The sequence below is a fragment of the Peromyscus leucopus genome, chromosome 1 (assembly GCF_004664715.2).
Source record: "Peromyscus leucopus breed LL Stock chromosome 1, UCI_PerLeu_2.1, whole genome shotgun sequence".
Classification (NCBI taxonomy): domain Eukaryota; kingdom Metazoa; phylum Chordata; class Mammalia; order Rodentia; family Cricetidae; genus Peromyscus; species Peromyscus leucopus.
In genome coordinates, this window is record NC_051063.1 from 154,521,928 (window position 1) to 154,537,523 (window position 15,596).

Genomic DNA, 15,596 nt, shown 5'->3' on the forward strand with positions numbered 1-15,596 from the left:
GGAGTTCAAGACCAGGCTCAGTTATATAGTGAGTTCAAGATGGTCTCCAAGAGGGAGACTCGCGGGAGAGGGAGAGAATTTTCTGAGAATTAGCAATCATAGTCCTTCTCACATTGTTGATCATGGTCACCCACGTGTAAGTGTTTCAGCAAAATATACTTTAAAATGAATGCTTTAATGTACAGTAATGCCTTGATGTTAGGGCGAGTCTCTTCAGCGCAGGAAAAACTTCCATGTAATTAAAATGCATGTTCTCTAATTGAGAACGTGGTTTAATTAGATAGCAACTTAATCTACAGCTTGCTTCCTGAGATGGTCATTTTAATTCTATCCTCTTAAATTGCAGAAAAGGAGGGATTGAAAAATATGTGCTTGTCATCAAGCACATAGTAGTATGAGTACCTTTGGGCAAGGTTACAAGAAATTTCCTTTTTCTTCTGGTGGCTTTGTGATTTGTTTGGTTGGTTGATTTTCTTTGTTTGTTTGTTGTTTTATAGCCCAAGTCAATCCTGAACTTGTGGCAATTCTCCTGTCTTAGCCTCATGAGCATTGTGATAACAAACATATAACACCATGCCTGGTCTGAAAATAGTATGTGAATGGGATAGGTCCTTAGTTCTTCTGCACGGTAATGACTTTGCTATTCTGTGCCATGTTTGAGGTGTGACCATGGTGTTCACCAATTTGTGTTCCCCCAGGAGCCTGTGCATTGAACAGGCCGGGTGCTAGCACTGTCTCTTACCATGAGTTCCACTAGGCAGGGAGGTTAGCAAATTCTCTGAAGTGGGCAGCTACAGTAGGGGAGGGTGTTGTGAGCCCCTGCTTCCAGCTTCCTTATTGCTGTCACTCACTAGTTCTGGGAACCTTGCCTTTGTGTCCTTGTTGCTGTTTCCACTCTTGCTCTTTGTTTCTAAAGATACCATAACTACGTGGAGCAGAGTGTTCTTCATAAATGCAGATTTCTTTTCAGGCTGAAGTATTGTTGTTAGTTCATTGTTACTGCCTTGTTAACCAGAGATGTTTTGGGGCACCCATCACTAACACAATACCCAAGGAAAGGGACTTTAAGCAGGCTCTTTGTTCAACAAACAGTGTGAGCATTCTGGAAAAAAATATCATTTCATTTAACCAGCCTCTAGAGTCTGTTTAACAAACTAGAACAATAGGGTCCGCAAGAACTTTCTGAGTAGAATTTTCATGGCATGGGAGCTAGTCCCTGATGTCAGCAGACAGGACTACATGAAATTAAACAGCCTTTGCATAGCAAAGGAAACCATCAGCCAAGCACACAGACAGCCCACAGCATGGAAGACAAGCTTTGCTAGCTGTGCTTCAGGCAGGGGCTAATGTCTAGAATTTACAAAGAAATGCAGAACCTAAACACCAAAGCAATAAAACTTCCAGCCAACAAATGGGCTGATGAAACAGTTCTCAAAAGAAGAAACACAACTGACCAGTGATTACTTTAAAAACTGTCCATACCCCCAGGCATCAAAGAAATGCAAAATAAAACTAGTTTTCGATACCACCTCACCCTAGTCTAGCTGTCATTAAGAAATCTGACAACAAATACTGGAGAGGATGTGGGGAAAGATAAGCCCTTATTTGTTGCTGATGGGGGTACAAATTAGTACAGCCATTAAGAAAATCAGTTTGGAGAGACCTCAAAAACCTAAAGCTAGAACTATGTATGACCCAGCCATTCACACCTAAGCACTTGCCTACCACAGAGATAATTTGCACATCCATTTTTATTGCTGCTCAGGTCAACTGTCTGCAAGGAGATGGAACCAGTCTAGGTGCTCGTCAGCAGATGAATGGAGAATGAACTGTGGTGCATGTACAGAATGGAATATTATTCAGCTTAAAAATTAAATCATGAGGGCTGGAGAGATGGCTCAGAGGTTAAGAGCAATGCTTGTTCTTCCAAAGGTCCTGAGTTCAATTCCCAGCAACCACATGGTAGCTCACAACCATCTGTAATGAGATCTGGCGCCCTCTTCTGGCCTGCAGGGATATGTGCAGACAGAACACTGTATACATAATAAATAAATAAATCTTTAAAAAAAAAATTAAATCATGAAATGTACAGGAAAATGCATGAGAAATATATTAATATAGGTGACACAAATTCATGAAAAACCTCATGTTCTATTTCATATGCAGATCCTAGCCTAAAATGTATAGTGTGTATATGTAAACAGGTGTAAGTGTGGGAACCACTTAGAAAGGAAACCAAGAGAAGCTAATGTTAGGTGATGAGAGAGAACGCAGGCAAGAGGGCATGAGTCGTGGAAAAGGACATTCAGATGATTTTTTCCCCTAGTTTGAACTCCATATTTTTTTTTTCTCTCTCTTTCTATGGTATAAATGCATAAAAAATTAATTGATGGTAAATGTGTAAAACCCTAAGCTTCATGCCTTCGGAATGACCATTCTAACTGCAGAAGTTCACTGAGGTCTATAGTTCAGGACTGGACAAGTGTTGGAGTGGCTACACTAATCTAGCTGTGCAGTGTCTTATCTGAGTTAAGTAAAATATGGTGATTTTTCTATATACAGTTTGTCAATAAATAAAATATTTAACAGGCTGATCTAATTCATTATAACTTTCAGACTAAATAAACTTGAAGATACCATTATACTAATCAAAGGAAAGATTGAAGAAGTGAGTCTTCCTGTAGAAAAGGTGGATGTTATTATATCAGAGTGGATGGTAAGTAAAGTTTAAAAATGTTTCTTTTAAATGAACTTGGTCGCAGTTTTATTCATTATATTTGATAAATGATGATGGCGGCAGCTGTTTTAGATAGTGCTGACTTTGTGGCCTCTGCGGTTGTAGCAAATGTCTAGGTTTGTAGGGACAACTCCAAGGGCTAAGAAGGATAGGCTAGGGCTGTGCCTTCCAAGTGTCTCCAGCCTGCTCTCTGGCCTCTCTGGCCCACTCACTGTGCTGTGGCATCAGTGGCCTTTCACACACTGTGGAGTTCATTGACTTGTGTTATGTAGTGTTATAGGTTGTGTTAAAAGCTTGAGTCAAGGCAGAATATTTAAGTATATAATTAAATGATGGTATTTACCAACGGATAGGAATTATTGATGCAACTTGATGAAATCTTTTCAGTGACAGATTTCCTGTATGGATATTTGAAGTTTTTTTGTTATTTGTTTTTTTAAATTCTGTATGTTAAACTATATTTTCATGTAATAAATTTATTAAAAACAATGTAAGCTGCAATTTTCTATAATTCTTTTATGGACATAGTGACAATCCAGCAATATAGCAGTAACTTTTGGGAGCTTTCAGAGTGTGAGGGTTTAATAGTTGGTGTCTAGTTCAGAGCGAGTATCACCTGGGTGTGGACAGCATAGCCTTAAAGTTTATGTTTCAGTTTCTTCTTTCTTGCAAGTAGGTTTTCAGGACTTGGTTCAGCCTGGTGTATCATTCCAAGAGGCTGGCCCTGCACCCCTTGGTCTCTCGTGCTGCTGGGTGTTGTGTTTCGAGTCAGCTGGTCTGCCAGTGAAGCCCTTGCAGCTGGCACTATGAGGGTGGGCACTCTTTCCTGATCTCCTCTGCTTTAAGGGAGAGAAACTCATATGTGCATTATTATTGGGAATTTTTAAGTAATATAAAATTGAGTGTTAAGCAAATACCATTTTATTTACCACAGTGTTTTCTGAGGTAGTTAATCTAGTTGTAGTAGTGGCTCAGGATGAGGAAAGATAAAAACCAATTTCCTTCAGTGGACACTGCTTTTTTTTTCTTTACAATTCTTACTTCTCTGTTTCTTCATTTGTGGAAGTGTTTTACCTTGGACGTCTGCTGACGGCTTCTGCTTGGCTGTCTGCTCCTTAAAGACATGTGCAGTTTGTTCCTGTGTAAACTCTTTCTCCGTTTTATTTTATACTATTTGTATAAATGTTATTGTGATTATAATATAATTATATCATTACCCCATTTCCTTACCTCCCCAACCCCTTTGGTGTGTGTGTGTGTGTGTGTGTGTGTGTGTGTGTGTGTGTGTGTGTGTGTGTGTCTTCCTAGATACATATATATATGCTCAGTCCATGTAATGGTACTTGTGTGCATATGTTTTCAGGGCTGACCTCATGCTTACCTTTTGCACTTCAGTTGAAGCTTTGTCACAGCCGTCACAGCTCATGTTGTTATAGACTGTTGTTATTAAGTCTTTTCTCCAGAGGATGAACAACTCACTTGGTCCTGGCAGATTCCATCACAAGTCTTGGTGTAAATAAATAATGATGGACTCTCTTTGCAAGAGAACTTGTCCTGACAGAAGTTCACTGGCCCTGACGCAGCTGTATTTGTGAATTTGTGAATTTCTGTACGAAGGCAGATGGTGTATGGCAGGTTGAGGATGTTGCTGGGAGTCAGACTGCCTGAGCTCAGCCTCATTTCATTACCTCTGGGGCATGTGCTGGAACCTCTTTCTGCCTCGGTTTCCTGCTCTGTCAAATGTAGAAACAGTAGCACTCATTTCATGGGCTTTTGTGAGGATCAGATGAGCTGCTGCTTACAGATGTCTCAAGATGGTTCTGGTGCATCCTAACATCTCAGGAAACAGCTGTTCAGTTTCGGACAGTAGCACAAGCGAGTGAATGAGTCACTAGACTGGGTTGTGAAGCATAGAATGGCTGAGTAACTGCCCAGATGGCTCTCCTGGACAGCAGGCCCTGCAGAGACGGTCCCAGGAGTCATCCTGTTCTCCCTCCTTTTGGACATGACATTTAGGGTCATCCTGGGTTTGTCTGTTCTTAGCAACCCCTTTCAATTCTGGAGAACAGCTGTGACCTTGATTCCCTGGATGAGGAGGACAGTGGAACCTACTCCGTGTTTCCCATCTTCACAGCTGATAAGTCATCCTGTGAACGTTATGATGGGATTGTAGTGTTTGTTTCTTAACCACTGTTCACTGTCAGAATGTTGGCACCAACTCTCCTTTGACCGTGGCCTCTCCATCCTTCACTTCCCATTCATCTCTTCAGCATGACTGCAGTCCCAAGTTCTCGTTCATGTGCTCTTAAGTCCCGTATCCCTGATTTGATGGCTGTGAATGTCTGCTCTGGCCTTAGCTGCTAGACAGTTTCCTGGACCATGCTGTTTCCCACAGAACCTTTTCCTGTCTTGGAGAGAATTGGTTTCAGGCTGATTTCGTTCCCCTGCAGGTGTTTTGTCTTCATGTAGGAATGACTGAAGAGTCCTTGGATACGATATGTGTCTGGATGTGGAGAGCCTGTGTCTGGTGTCCCTGGAGGGCATGTTCTTCTGGGCTGCAGTTGTCTGATTCTTCATTTAGGATATGTCTTCAATGCATCTGCTATATCATAGCCTCTGCTTCAAGACCTCGTGTGTTGAATGTCTGGTCTCCCGATAAGATTTTTTTTTTTCAGTCTCTAGTCCTTGCCCTGTGTTAGATTTTCCTCCAGTCCTTCCTGATCATTGGTGCTTTTGTCTTATGTAGTGATTGCTAAGTCTTTCCTTGGTTCACTTTCCTGGTTTTCAGCATCTCATCTTGTTGCTTTACTTTCTCGTCTTTGAATTCCCTTCCTGTTTTATGCTGAGTAATGTCCAAGTGTTCTATAAGTTGTGCTCGTTACTAGGCTGAAATCTATATCTTTTGCTCGTTATCCTCTCGCATTCATTGTGTGGAATGATGGAAAGGAATTACCATGGAGTGTTGTGTAGCTGCTGTGCTTCGCTTTGTTTTTTCCTCCTGCAAATGCATGGGCTCTGAGCAGATTTGCCTAACATTAACATTCACAGAATGTTATGTGTCACATAGAGGTAGGTAATAAATGGCTGTTCAGGGCCTGATACTTATTGTGTACCCTAATAAACTTACCTGGGGATCAGAGGAGAGTCCACAACCAGGAGAGAAGAAGTAAAAAATCCAGCCATCTGGATCCAGCTGGTTAGGGAATCTGACGCACATGGGATGGAGACTCTGGTCATGTACAGCTCAGGACTGAGCTGGGGCAAGGGGCTTTTTCATGAATTTGTGCCACACATGTTGGGTTCCAGATGTAGCAGGACTCTTAAAAGGTCTTATAATAAAAAATCCAGTGCCAGATACTGGGGTGAAAGCTGAAAGATCAGAGAAGCAGAAGAGCCAGCCACTAGCTTACCTCTACGAAATCCTCAGCCTCAAGAGAACAAGTTCCTGTTTCCTCACACCTTATATACCTTTCTGTGTCCTGCCATATTACTTCCTGGGATTAAAGGCATGTGTCACCACTGCCTGGTTCTTTTTCTCTCATGCAGCCTAGTGTGGCCTTCAACTCACAGAGATCCAGATGGATCTCTGCCTCCCGAGTAATAGGATTAAAGGTGTGTGCCACCACTGCCTGACCTCTGTCTCTGATTTAGTGGCTGGCTCTGTCCTCTGATCCCCAGGTAAGCTTTATTGGGGTACACATTATATCACCACAGATACTGGCCTAAGATAACTTGGCTCTGAACCTGCAGGATTCTAACCTTCCATGCTCTTGGAGTTCAGTAAGTCAGCCTTTATAGCTACATCTTCTTGGGAACTTTCACTCACACAGCGGAACAAAGCCCCTTGTCAACTTGAAATACAGGAAGTACACAAGGAATTTACCTTATTGACTTTGGCAGGATTTTAGATTACTGGCTTTAGCTCAGTTCTTTGAGCCACATCAAGCATTAAATTAGGACTTTATTCCCTGAGGCTGATTTGTGCTTGAAAGTCCTTCAAAGTGGGGTAGAGTGAGGAGGAAACAGTACCAAGCTGCTTGGGTGGGTTACGGAATTCGTTGTGTTTGGCCAGCCTTGTTATATGGGGCAGTGTCTTGCAATCTCACCTGAGCTGCACCCCTTGCTGCTTCACCAGGTTTAGGGTAGAAGCGTACCGTGCATCTAACAAGACGGTCCTTCCTTCTTATACATTTGCTGTATTTGGAAGATTCAGGTCTTGTTATTTTAATTCTCCAATCATACTGCTAGTTATCATTTCCTATAGCCTTGAAATAGTGTGTGTGTGTGTGTGTGTGTGTGTGTGTGTGTGTGTGTGTGCGCGCGCGCGCGTGCGCGCGCGCATTACAGAGTCACTCTTAGTGTTTATGGTACTATAGCAAAGTACTTGAGGCTGGGTAATTTGTAGATATAGACAATAAAATTTTCCAAAAATTCACAGTTTGCAAAGCTATAAGTCCAAAGTCAAGGTTCTGGCAGGTTCTGTGTCTGGTCAAGATCTGGTGTCAGCTGCCAAGACAGTATGTTTTTGTTGTGTGCCCTAGAGGGCTGGACACTGTCTTCACATAGACAAGGACAGAAGGGGGCAAGCCCACTACCTCAAATGTGAGAGCTTCCTCCTCACAGCTCAATTTGTTGTGTAAAAGTCTCTAGTTCTATTCTTTGGAGACAGGGTCTTCCAGGCTGATGTCACATATAGCCCTGGCTGGCCCTGAACTCAGTGTTCCTACTTCAGTCTCCTCAGTGTGGAATTGTAGGCATGCTCCACCATGGCTAGCTTTCCTTCCATCTCCCGTGTTTATAGTCAACTTTTAGTTAGCATACAATATAAAGTGCTCTATTATAGTCAACTTTTAGTTAGCATACAATATAAAGTGCTTTATTATAATGTATGTCATTGTATGTTGCTCATAATCACCCACTGGCCTGCCTTCCCCTTCCCTGCTCTCCCTACACAGCTTGCCTCCTCTACACGGCTTTCATGTCATTCTTATATATAAATGTGTGTGTATATAAATCAAGTTGACTCACACGAGAGAAAACATGATTCTTCCCCTGTTGCCCCCTTAATCCCCCTTTATAGGCTCCTTTATGTTCCCTTATCTATTTTCTTGTCCTATGTATGAATTTTTTTAAAATACAAAGTCTACATATGAGAGAAAAATAGGTTTGCCTTCCTTATTTTCCGTTATGCCAGTACATTGTTGGTTCAGTTTTAATACATGAATTTGGGGAGACACATTGAGATCATAGCACACTCTGTTGTGTGTATCTGTAATACGGCTGTCTTTGCTAAAGGTGCCAGCTAATACTTTGGTTGTTCTCATAAGTGTGGAATACCCGCTTATAATTAATGATTTGATGTGGGGACTCTTGCTTTAGAAATGCATTACATTCTTCAGCCGTGAGAGCTGAGTCTGGAGTAAGGGTGTGTGTGTTCTGATCTTGAGATGCTGTTGTTCTCTTTTGAATTTCCTAAAACACTGCCACAGTGCAAGAGGGTCTTATACTGATCAGATCAGAGTGCCATCTAGTGGAAGAAAGGTTTTAAACGTCAGCATTTTCCAGTCTGAGAAGAGCAAGTAGAGGAAGGGGCTCTTGCTCTCCACATGTCCATGGCACTAGAGAGGAAGCAGTGTGTGGTCAGGGGTTGGTGGGAGGACCGTGGTGTTGCAGGACAGTGGCTAGCACATAGATGCCTGGCAGGAGCAGCCTCTGCTGAGGTTCATGTTCACTCTTCTTCACACAGAAGGCAGTCATCAGATGAAGTACTAGGAAAGAGCTCCTTTGACCAATGTTTATTTTACACATATGCAATTGTACCATCTTTTGACTACACACTAATGTAAAAATACTAGAATTGTATCTCATCTTTCCTATCTCCTAGGACTCATCCCCCTCCTCCACCAGAATCTGCGATTGCCCTCTGGAAGTGTGTGCGTCTCCATCCCCAGCATGCTCATCCCTTGACATCCTATGTGTGGCAGAATAAAGTGCAGGGCACCGTGCGTTCCAGCCCCACACTTACGTTCATGGACACTTATGTTACTGGACGTTTTCAGTATTTATATTAGGATGTCATGTATATTTCTGCCATTTCCCATTTTATTTCGCTTTTGTTCTTGTGGCAATTGAACCCAGAGTCTTGTGCATATACTAGGCAAGTCCTTGACCTCTGAACCATACCCCCAGTCCTTCCCTTTAGCCTGTTTCTGTATTTAAGTGGATTTCTTATATAACAAATACAGATGGTCCCTAACAAGATATCCCAGGTTACAATTTGTAGCTTTATGTTTAAAGTCCTCTGGTGTTTGCCCAGCAGTGGCATAGCTGGGTCCTATTGTGGATATGGTTCGGTTTTTTGAGGTCCTCTGTCCTGATTTTCATAACAGCTGTACTAGATTACACTCCTACTGTTTGAGTAAGTGTGCTCTGTGTCTCTTTCTGTGCCTTTTGATGAGGTCTGAGTTTTGATGTCAAAGTCCTTGGTCCTTTCCCCCAAGAAGGTGAAAATATTTTTCATAAACTTTATCCCTTCCCCTCATACACTTGGTCTTGAATCTACTCTCGGGCTTTCTGCAGGGCAGTTTGATGATACTGACCTCAGTGTTGAATGTGCTCGTCCAGAAATTTTGGTAGAGGTTAGATCCTGTAGGTGTATTAAGGTTAGATCTTACAGTCTTGTTACTGAGTACAAGGAATCTTTTTTTCCCCTCTAAATTATTTCAGATGACTGTTTGTCTACAGTCTTTCTCCAGAGTAACTTTATTTTTAACTGTTTCTTAACGTGGTTTTTGCCTAAGGGTGTTTTAGTCATTTGGTTATTTGAAATTAGGAAAGAGCCTGGTACTCAAAGTATCTGCCGTTATTTAGTTGCCAGTGAACCTGTACCAGGAAGATGTGAGCATGTTAGGAGCAGGCTCCCGTTTTCACAAATGTGAGTCTACATCCCTGTGTTCCATGTGTTCTTTCATGGCTCTTAAGATTTGAAGGGCGAATGCAGTATTTAATTTTATAAAGTAAATGTCAGTCTTGAAAGAAGAATGCCCCATGAGCATCATAGGAGGCAATATCAGGTATAATCCTTCCAGATGGTGCCCTACAGGTGAGGCAGCAGCCTGTGAAATTGTACTCTGAATTGCACCACAGATGATTGGGGCGCTAGGTGCAAAGCTTTCTGGTATCAGGAATCAATGACTTGATTCAGAACCAAGGACAGTTCCCAGGAAGTTAAAGGCTGTTTAGTCACATTGGAAGTCTTTAGTAGAATGAAGTCAGCAAACTGGAAAGTTAAGAAGGACAGTAGCTGTTAACAGTTCATACAACATCTTCACCCACTTTTTTTATTCTTCGCTGATATATTACATCCCGACTTCAGTTTCTCCTTCCTCCTCTCATCCCAGTCCCAAGCCCCTCCCTCCGCCCCCATGTCCACGCCTCTGTTTGCCTTCAGAAAAGGGCAGGCCTCCCAGGGATGTCCACCAAACACAGCATCACAAAGCTACAGTAAGACTAGGCACAAACCCTCATATCAAGGCTGGATGAGGCAACCCAGTAGGAGGAAAAAGGTCCCAAAAGCAGGCAAAAGAGTCAGAGAAACCCCCATCTCACTGTTAGGAGTTCCATAGGAACACCAAGCTACACAACCATTATATCTATACAGAGGACCTAGCTCAGACCCAAACAGGCTCCCTGAATGTTGGTTCAGTCTCTGTGAGCCCCTGTGAGCCCTGGTTAGTCACCCACTTGCTTTTAATGAGATGTGTTAATTAATTTTTCTCAGTGTCATGTATTAATTCTACATATAATCTACATGTCATGTAATCTTTCACGCTAGTGTTTCAGTTGCTCACTAAGATGCCACTCTGAAGTATTCTGATTCACATAGTTTAAAATTCTGATCCCATTGAACGTGTTCTGTGGGAACTTTTTCATTTCAGAATCCCTGAGTCCTGCAGTATCCATGTCATCCTAATACAAATATGTAATCTTCTAGTCAAGCAAATCAAATAGAAATTCAGACCTTGGCTTCTGTCATCAGACCAGGTTCACATTCTGCTTTAGTTCAGTCACTGTTTGTGTGACTGGATTTATTTTAGGCTTAAGCTTATTTCTAAGCCTTGGTTTCTTCATGAGGTGATGGCAATGAGAAATGTATTCTGTGAGATGATGAAATGACATTCTCTATAAAGCACAGTCAGCACCATTCTTTTACTCAGCAGTTTTAGTTTTAACAAAGAGACTATCACTTTAAATAACTTTATTTTGTTCCATTTCAAAGCAAGTCTCCTTCATTTTATCAGTGTGGATACACACTTGTTACATGCTGTTGCTCATTCAGAACTTGCTGTTCCAGACAGTGTGGGCCATGTGCTTGAACTTCTCGGAGCTTACGTTGTAGGGCCATTTATGATTGGCTGAGACAAAATAGTCAAGGAAATAGATGTGGATGAATGACAAAGAAGAGAGCATACTTAGTGACATTGGAACAATCCAATTAAATGGATTAACAATTGAGCAATTGCCTGAATAGCAGGATAACCAGTTACCAGTGAACTTGTCAAGCTGAGTCTTCGGTAGTGTGCCAAAGCTCCCAGCTGTGACATGTATGATTTGTTGTTTGAGGGGTTGTTTTCCTATTGACTGGCTGGCGCCTCTGTTTTTTGTTTGGTTATTGTTGTTGGGTTTTTTTGTGTATGTTGGGGGGGGGTGTCTCTTTATGTATTCCTGGCTGTCCTGGAACTCATTGTGTATACCAAGATGGTCTCAAACTTACAGAGATCCTCCTGAGTGCTGGAATTAGGTGCATTCCACCACACCCAGCCAACTCCCCTGTTCTGTAACTTAGGGTTTACCAAGGACTTTGACATAATCTTGCATTAGAATGGAAACCCTGATCGGAGAGAGCCATGAAGAGAGGAGAGGAGGTGGAAATGGGAAGAACTGACTTACTGTAGCTGTCTCTCTCTGTCCCTGCATCCCTGATCAAAGCCCATCACCACTGAGTCTGTCAGACTTGTTGGTCTCCATGAGTGCCAGGTACTATGCCCAGTCCTGCATATGAACTGATGGAATTCTTTGTTGCTTTTGGAAATCTGACCAGTAACATCTGGGTGGAAACTGGGGAGCAGAGACCCGGCATCTATGGAGGGTGTTTATGCATGAGTATTTATGTCCCTTGTTACTCTACGGTAGAGCCTCAGAGTTGAAATTGGAACTGATTTGGAGAGTTTGAGCAAATCATTTTTATTGTGCTTAAAATTGTATTTCTTAGTTATAAATTATAAAGACATTTTGAGAGGTTTTATATTTTCTTGTCTAGTTTAATTAAATGAATAATTCAAAAAAACGTATTGAGGGTATTAGCTAGTTTTATGTCAACTTGACACAGAGTTCTTTTACCAGAAGGCACCTAGACTGAGAAAATGATCCCACCAAATTGGCCTGTGGGCAAACCTGTGAGGCATTTTCTTAGTTTATAATTTATTTGGAAGGACCTGGCCCATTGTGAGTAGTGTCACCCATAAGCAGGTGGTCCAGAGTTGTATAAGAAAGCAGGCTTTGTGTATGAATTTTTTTGCCTGAATGTATGTGTCGACTTCCATTGACCTGTGCAGATCTTGTCTGCTGAACCTGGGACCTGAGGACCTGAAAGAATGGGGTGGGCTACAGTCTAATGCTGTAGATAACCTTACTTCAGTTTCAGTATACTTGTATTTTATTTTACAATACCATTCAGTTCTACATAACAGCCACAGATTCCCTTGTTCTCCCCTTTCTTGCCCCCTCCCCTCAGTATACTTTTATACATGAATGTAACAAAGAAAGCAGTGATCCAAGGAAGGTTGTTTGAGTTCAGAAAAACATGTAATAAATGTCAGTAAGCACATACTAAACATGAACAGAGCAGCTCTTTCCCAGAGCTTTCTCAGCACAGACCAATTTAAGCACAAATTGTCTGGTACATAGTATAGATTATATGTAGGAAAGCAGGAAAGCAAGGTAGAGGCCGTATCTAGATTCAGTATATAATGACCAGGTTGAGTTCTATAGTTATGATCTGACATCCAACAAAAATAATGTCTTATAAATTGAATGTAAATGTTTGTCACAAGAGACATGAAATCACATCCAAGAACAGTCCAGGGAACACAATGCACCTGAGGTAAAAGGCCTTCTGCTGTTTTTTCTGGAGCCTCTCACAGTTCCCCAAGGCATTGTTCACCATGGGTCATTCTTTTGATCGTGTTCTGACCATATGTCTGTGCCCCACATGCGTGACTGGTGCCAGAAGAGGGCATTGAATCCCCCTGAAACTGGAGTTACAGATGGTTGTGAGCAACCATGTAGGTGCTGGGAACTAAGCCCAAGTCCTCTGGAAGAACAGCCAGTGCTCTTAACTGCTAAGTCATCTTTCCAAGCTCCAGGCCTTCAGTTTCTTTTCTTTTCTTTCTTTTTTAATTTTTAAAATTATTTTGATTTTGGTTTTTCAAGACATTGTTTCTCTGCATAGGCCTGGGTCCTGTAACTTACTCTGTAGACCAGACTGGCCTTGAACTGAGAGGCCCACCTGCTTCTGCCTTCCTAGTGCTGGGATTAAAGGCATTTGCCACCCATGCCTGACTTCAGGTGATCTTTCTATTCCTGGGGTAACCCACTTTTAATAATTCCTTGACACAAATTATGATTCACTTTACTCAATGCAAAGATGCCCATTTACAAGCATTTCTGTGTGTAGATCTCTATGAACTGGTAATTCATTGATGGAATTCTACACATCCCCTGTTCCTGGGACACACAGGGCATATTAAAGGATGCTAGTGTGTAGTGTTTAGCATATGATGGACATACTTGTTCAGAAATTTCACCTGAGCCTTAGTTTCCATGGTGTAAACACATCTGCAACTCAGCATGGGTGCCTGGACATTCTCTTGTCTGAGTTTGTCGGGAGGAGGTTGATCCAATGCAGAGGCAGTCTTCAGACCTGTTTCCATGAGTTCAATTGGGTCACTCACCTGTGAGAACAGTTCCGGGTCTGCTGCCTTTTTGTTCCATTTGTTCATGTGATTAAAAGTTTTCTGGTGGGTGTTTATCCCACCAGAAAATAATGTGTACACAGAACAAAGGAACAGATGAGAAAACAGCTTCAGCTAGAGCACTGATGTGAAGGTGTAGCTCACACTCTCCCTGATACTGAGGGATATGGCTGTCTGCATAGTACATACTGTGCAGTTTGTTAATAGTATATGGCCTTTTTAGGACCCCCAAGAGTGTCTCCTTTCCCTGTGTATTCCATTATCCTTTCCCTGGGAAGGGTTCACCACCATTCCCTGGTTACACTAGGGTCCTGCTCCTTGAGCTGGTGCATGGCAGGTAGCAGATGAACTCCAGTGGAAAAGTGTGACACTTGCTCAGAGTATGGGCAGCAGCCCTATTCTCTCAAGAACTTCTATTATGTGAATGTGCCCTGTGAACCTCTTTGATGAATGAATGTTCCTCCTGCTTCTTGATTTTTTTAAAAAAAATTCTAGGCAATACATAGCTACAATCTGTTTAGACATATCTACCCCTCTGACATCCCTCCCAATCTCTGGCTCCCCCTCCTCCCTTCTTGGTGACCCACTGAGTCCAGTTAGTGCTGTCTGTATGCACACCAAATAATGCTCTCTAGACAGTGCTTTGGGAGATGGCACTTTACGCCCAGGTTCTCTGCCTCAGTCACTGGTCAGGTAGCACTTCCGCGGTGGGCTGTCATGTTCATGGCAGGATGTGTGGTAACATGCTGTGGCTCTGCTCAGTGACACCAGTAGTGTTTCCACCCTCACCCCCAGTGTGATACTGAAGGTGTCCAGTGTGACAGATCCCACAGAAGACAAAATCTATCAGGACCATTACTCCCGATGAATCTTGCAACATTCCACGGAGTTGCGGGCCTGACAAAAAGTTTCTGCCTGAAGTTTCCCTTGCACTGGGGAAGAAACGGTAGACTGAAAAGTGGTTGCAGATGCAGATTTTGTACTTGCTCCTGATCGAACCCCCTATGTCTACCTCACACCCAGGCCAGGCCTTCCAGTGCTCACTGTATAGAAAATACAGTGACTGGCAGAGTTGCATGACAAGGAAGAAAGTACTTGGTGACAGGGCCATGGGGGCCACTGGGTCTCTTGCAGCTGTGCCTGTTCCTGATGCTCATCATTTCCTTTCTGCACAGGGCTATTTTCTTCTTTTCGAGTCGATGTTGGATTCTGTCCTTTATGCAAAGAGCAAATACTTGGCAAAAGGAGGATCAGGTAAGTAGGACATTTCAGTCTTAATCTGATTTCAGTGTGGTGCAACCAAATGAACTTCTGAATTTCAAGCACACTGTGCATACCTAAGAGAGTTTCAGTAGAAATGAAAGATGTTCCCGTTGGAAGGAGCCTTGGTTACTTAAGATATGGGGACTCCAAGGCCATCGTTTCTTAGGACATCTTTTTTTTTTTTTTTTTTTGGTTTTTTTTTTGGTTTTTTGAGACAGGGTTTCTCTGTGTAGCTTTGCGCCTTTTCCTGGAACTCACTTGGTAGTCCAGGCTGGCCTCGAACTCACAGAGATCCGCCTGCCTCTGCCTCCCGAGTGCTGGGATTAAAGGCGTGCGCCACCACCGCCCGGCAAGGACATCTTTTACTAGGTTTTTATTGTTTGTTAGCTTGCTTGTTTAATAGAAAAATAAGGACTAGGTGTGGGAAGCTTTTAGTTTGCAAATTAAAATGTGTCAGAAGCATCTTTGCATTTTTAATCCTTGTGTCATTTGGTTCCTGTTTTCCACACTTAATCTTAGCCAGAGGCCAATAGCATGTTTCATACTAGGTTGGAGACTATTGG

At 42.4% G+C, this 15,596-nt stretch overlaps 1 protein-coding gene across 3 annotated transcripts in view; it reads left to right on the forward strand.

Annotated features, from left to right (window-relative positions):
• Prmt3 (protein arginine methyltransferase 3) overlaps positions 1-15,596 on the forward strand; it is an 80,610-nt gene that overhangs the window by 25,883 nt on the left and 39,131 nt on the right. For all 3 annotated transcript variants that reach the window (XM_037199192.1, XM_028880165.2, XM_028880167.2), the window contains 2 exons: positions 2,617-2,716; positions 14,946-15,024. In XM_037199192.1, the coding sequence (XP_037055087.1) occupies positions 2,617-2,716; positions 14,946-15,024 (179 nt within the window). The remainder of the gene's footprint in view (positions 1-2,616; positions 2,717-14,945; positions 15,025-15,596) is intronic.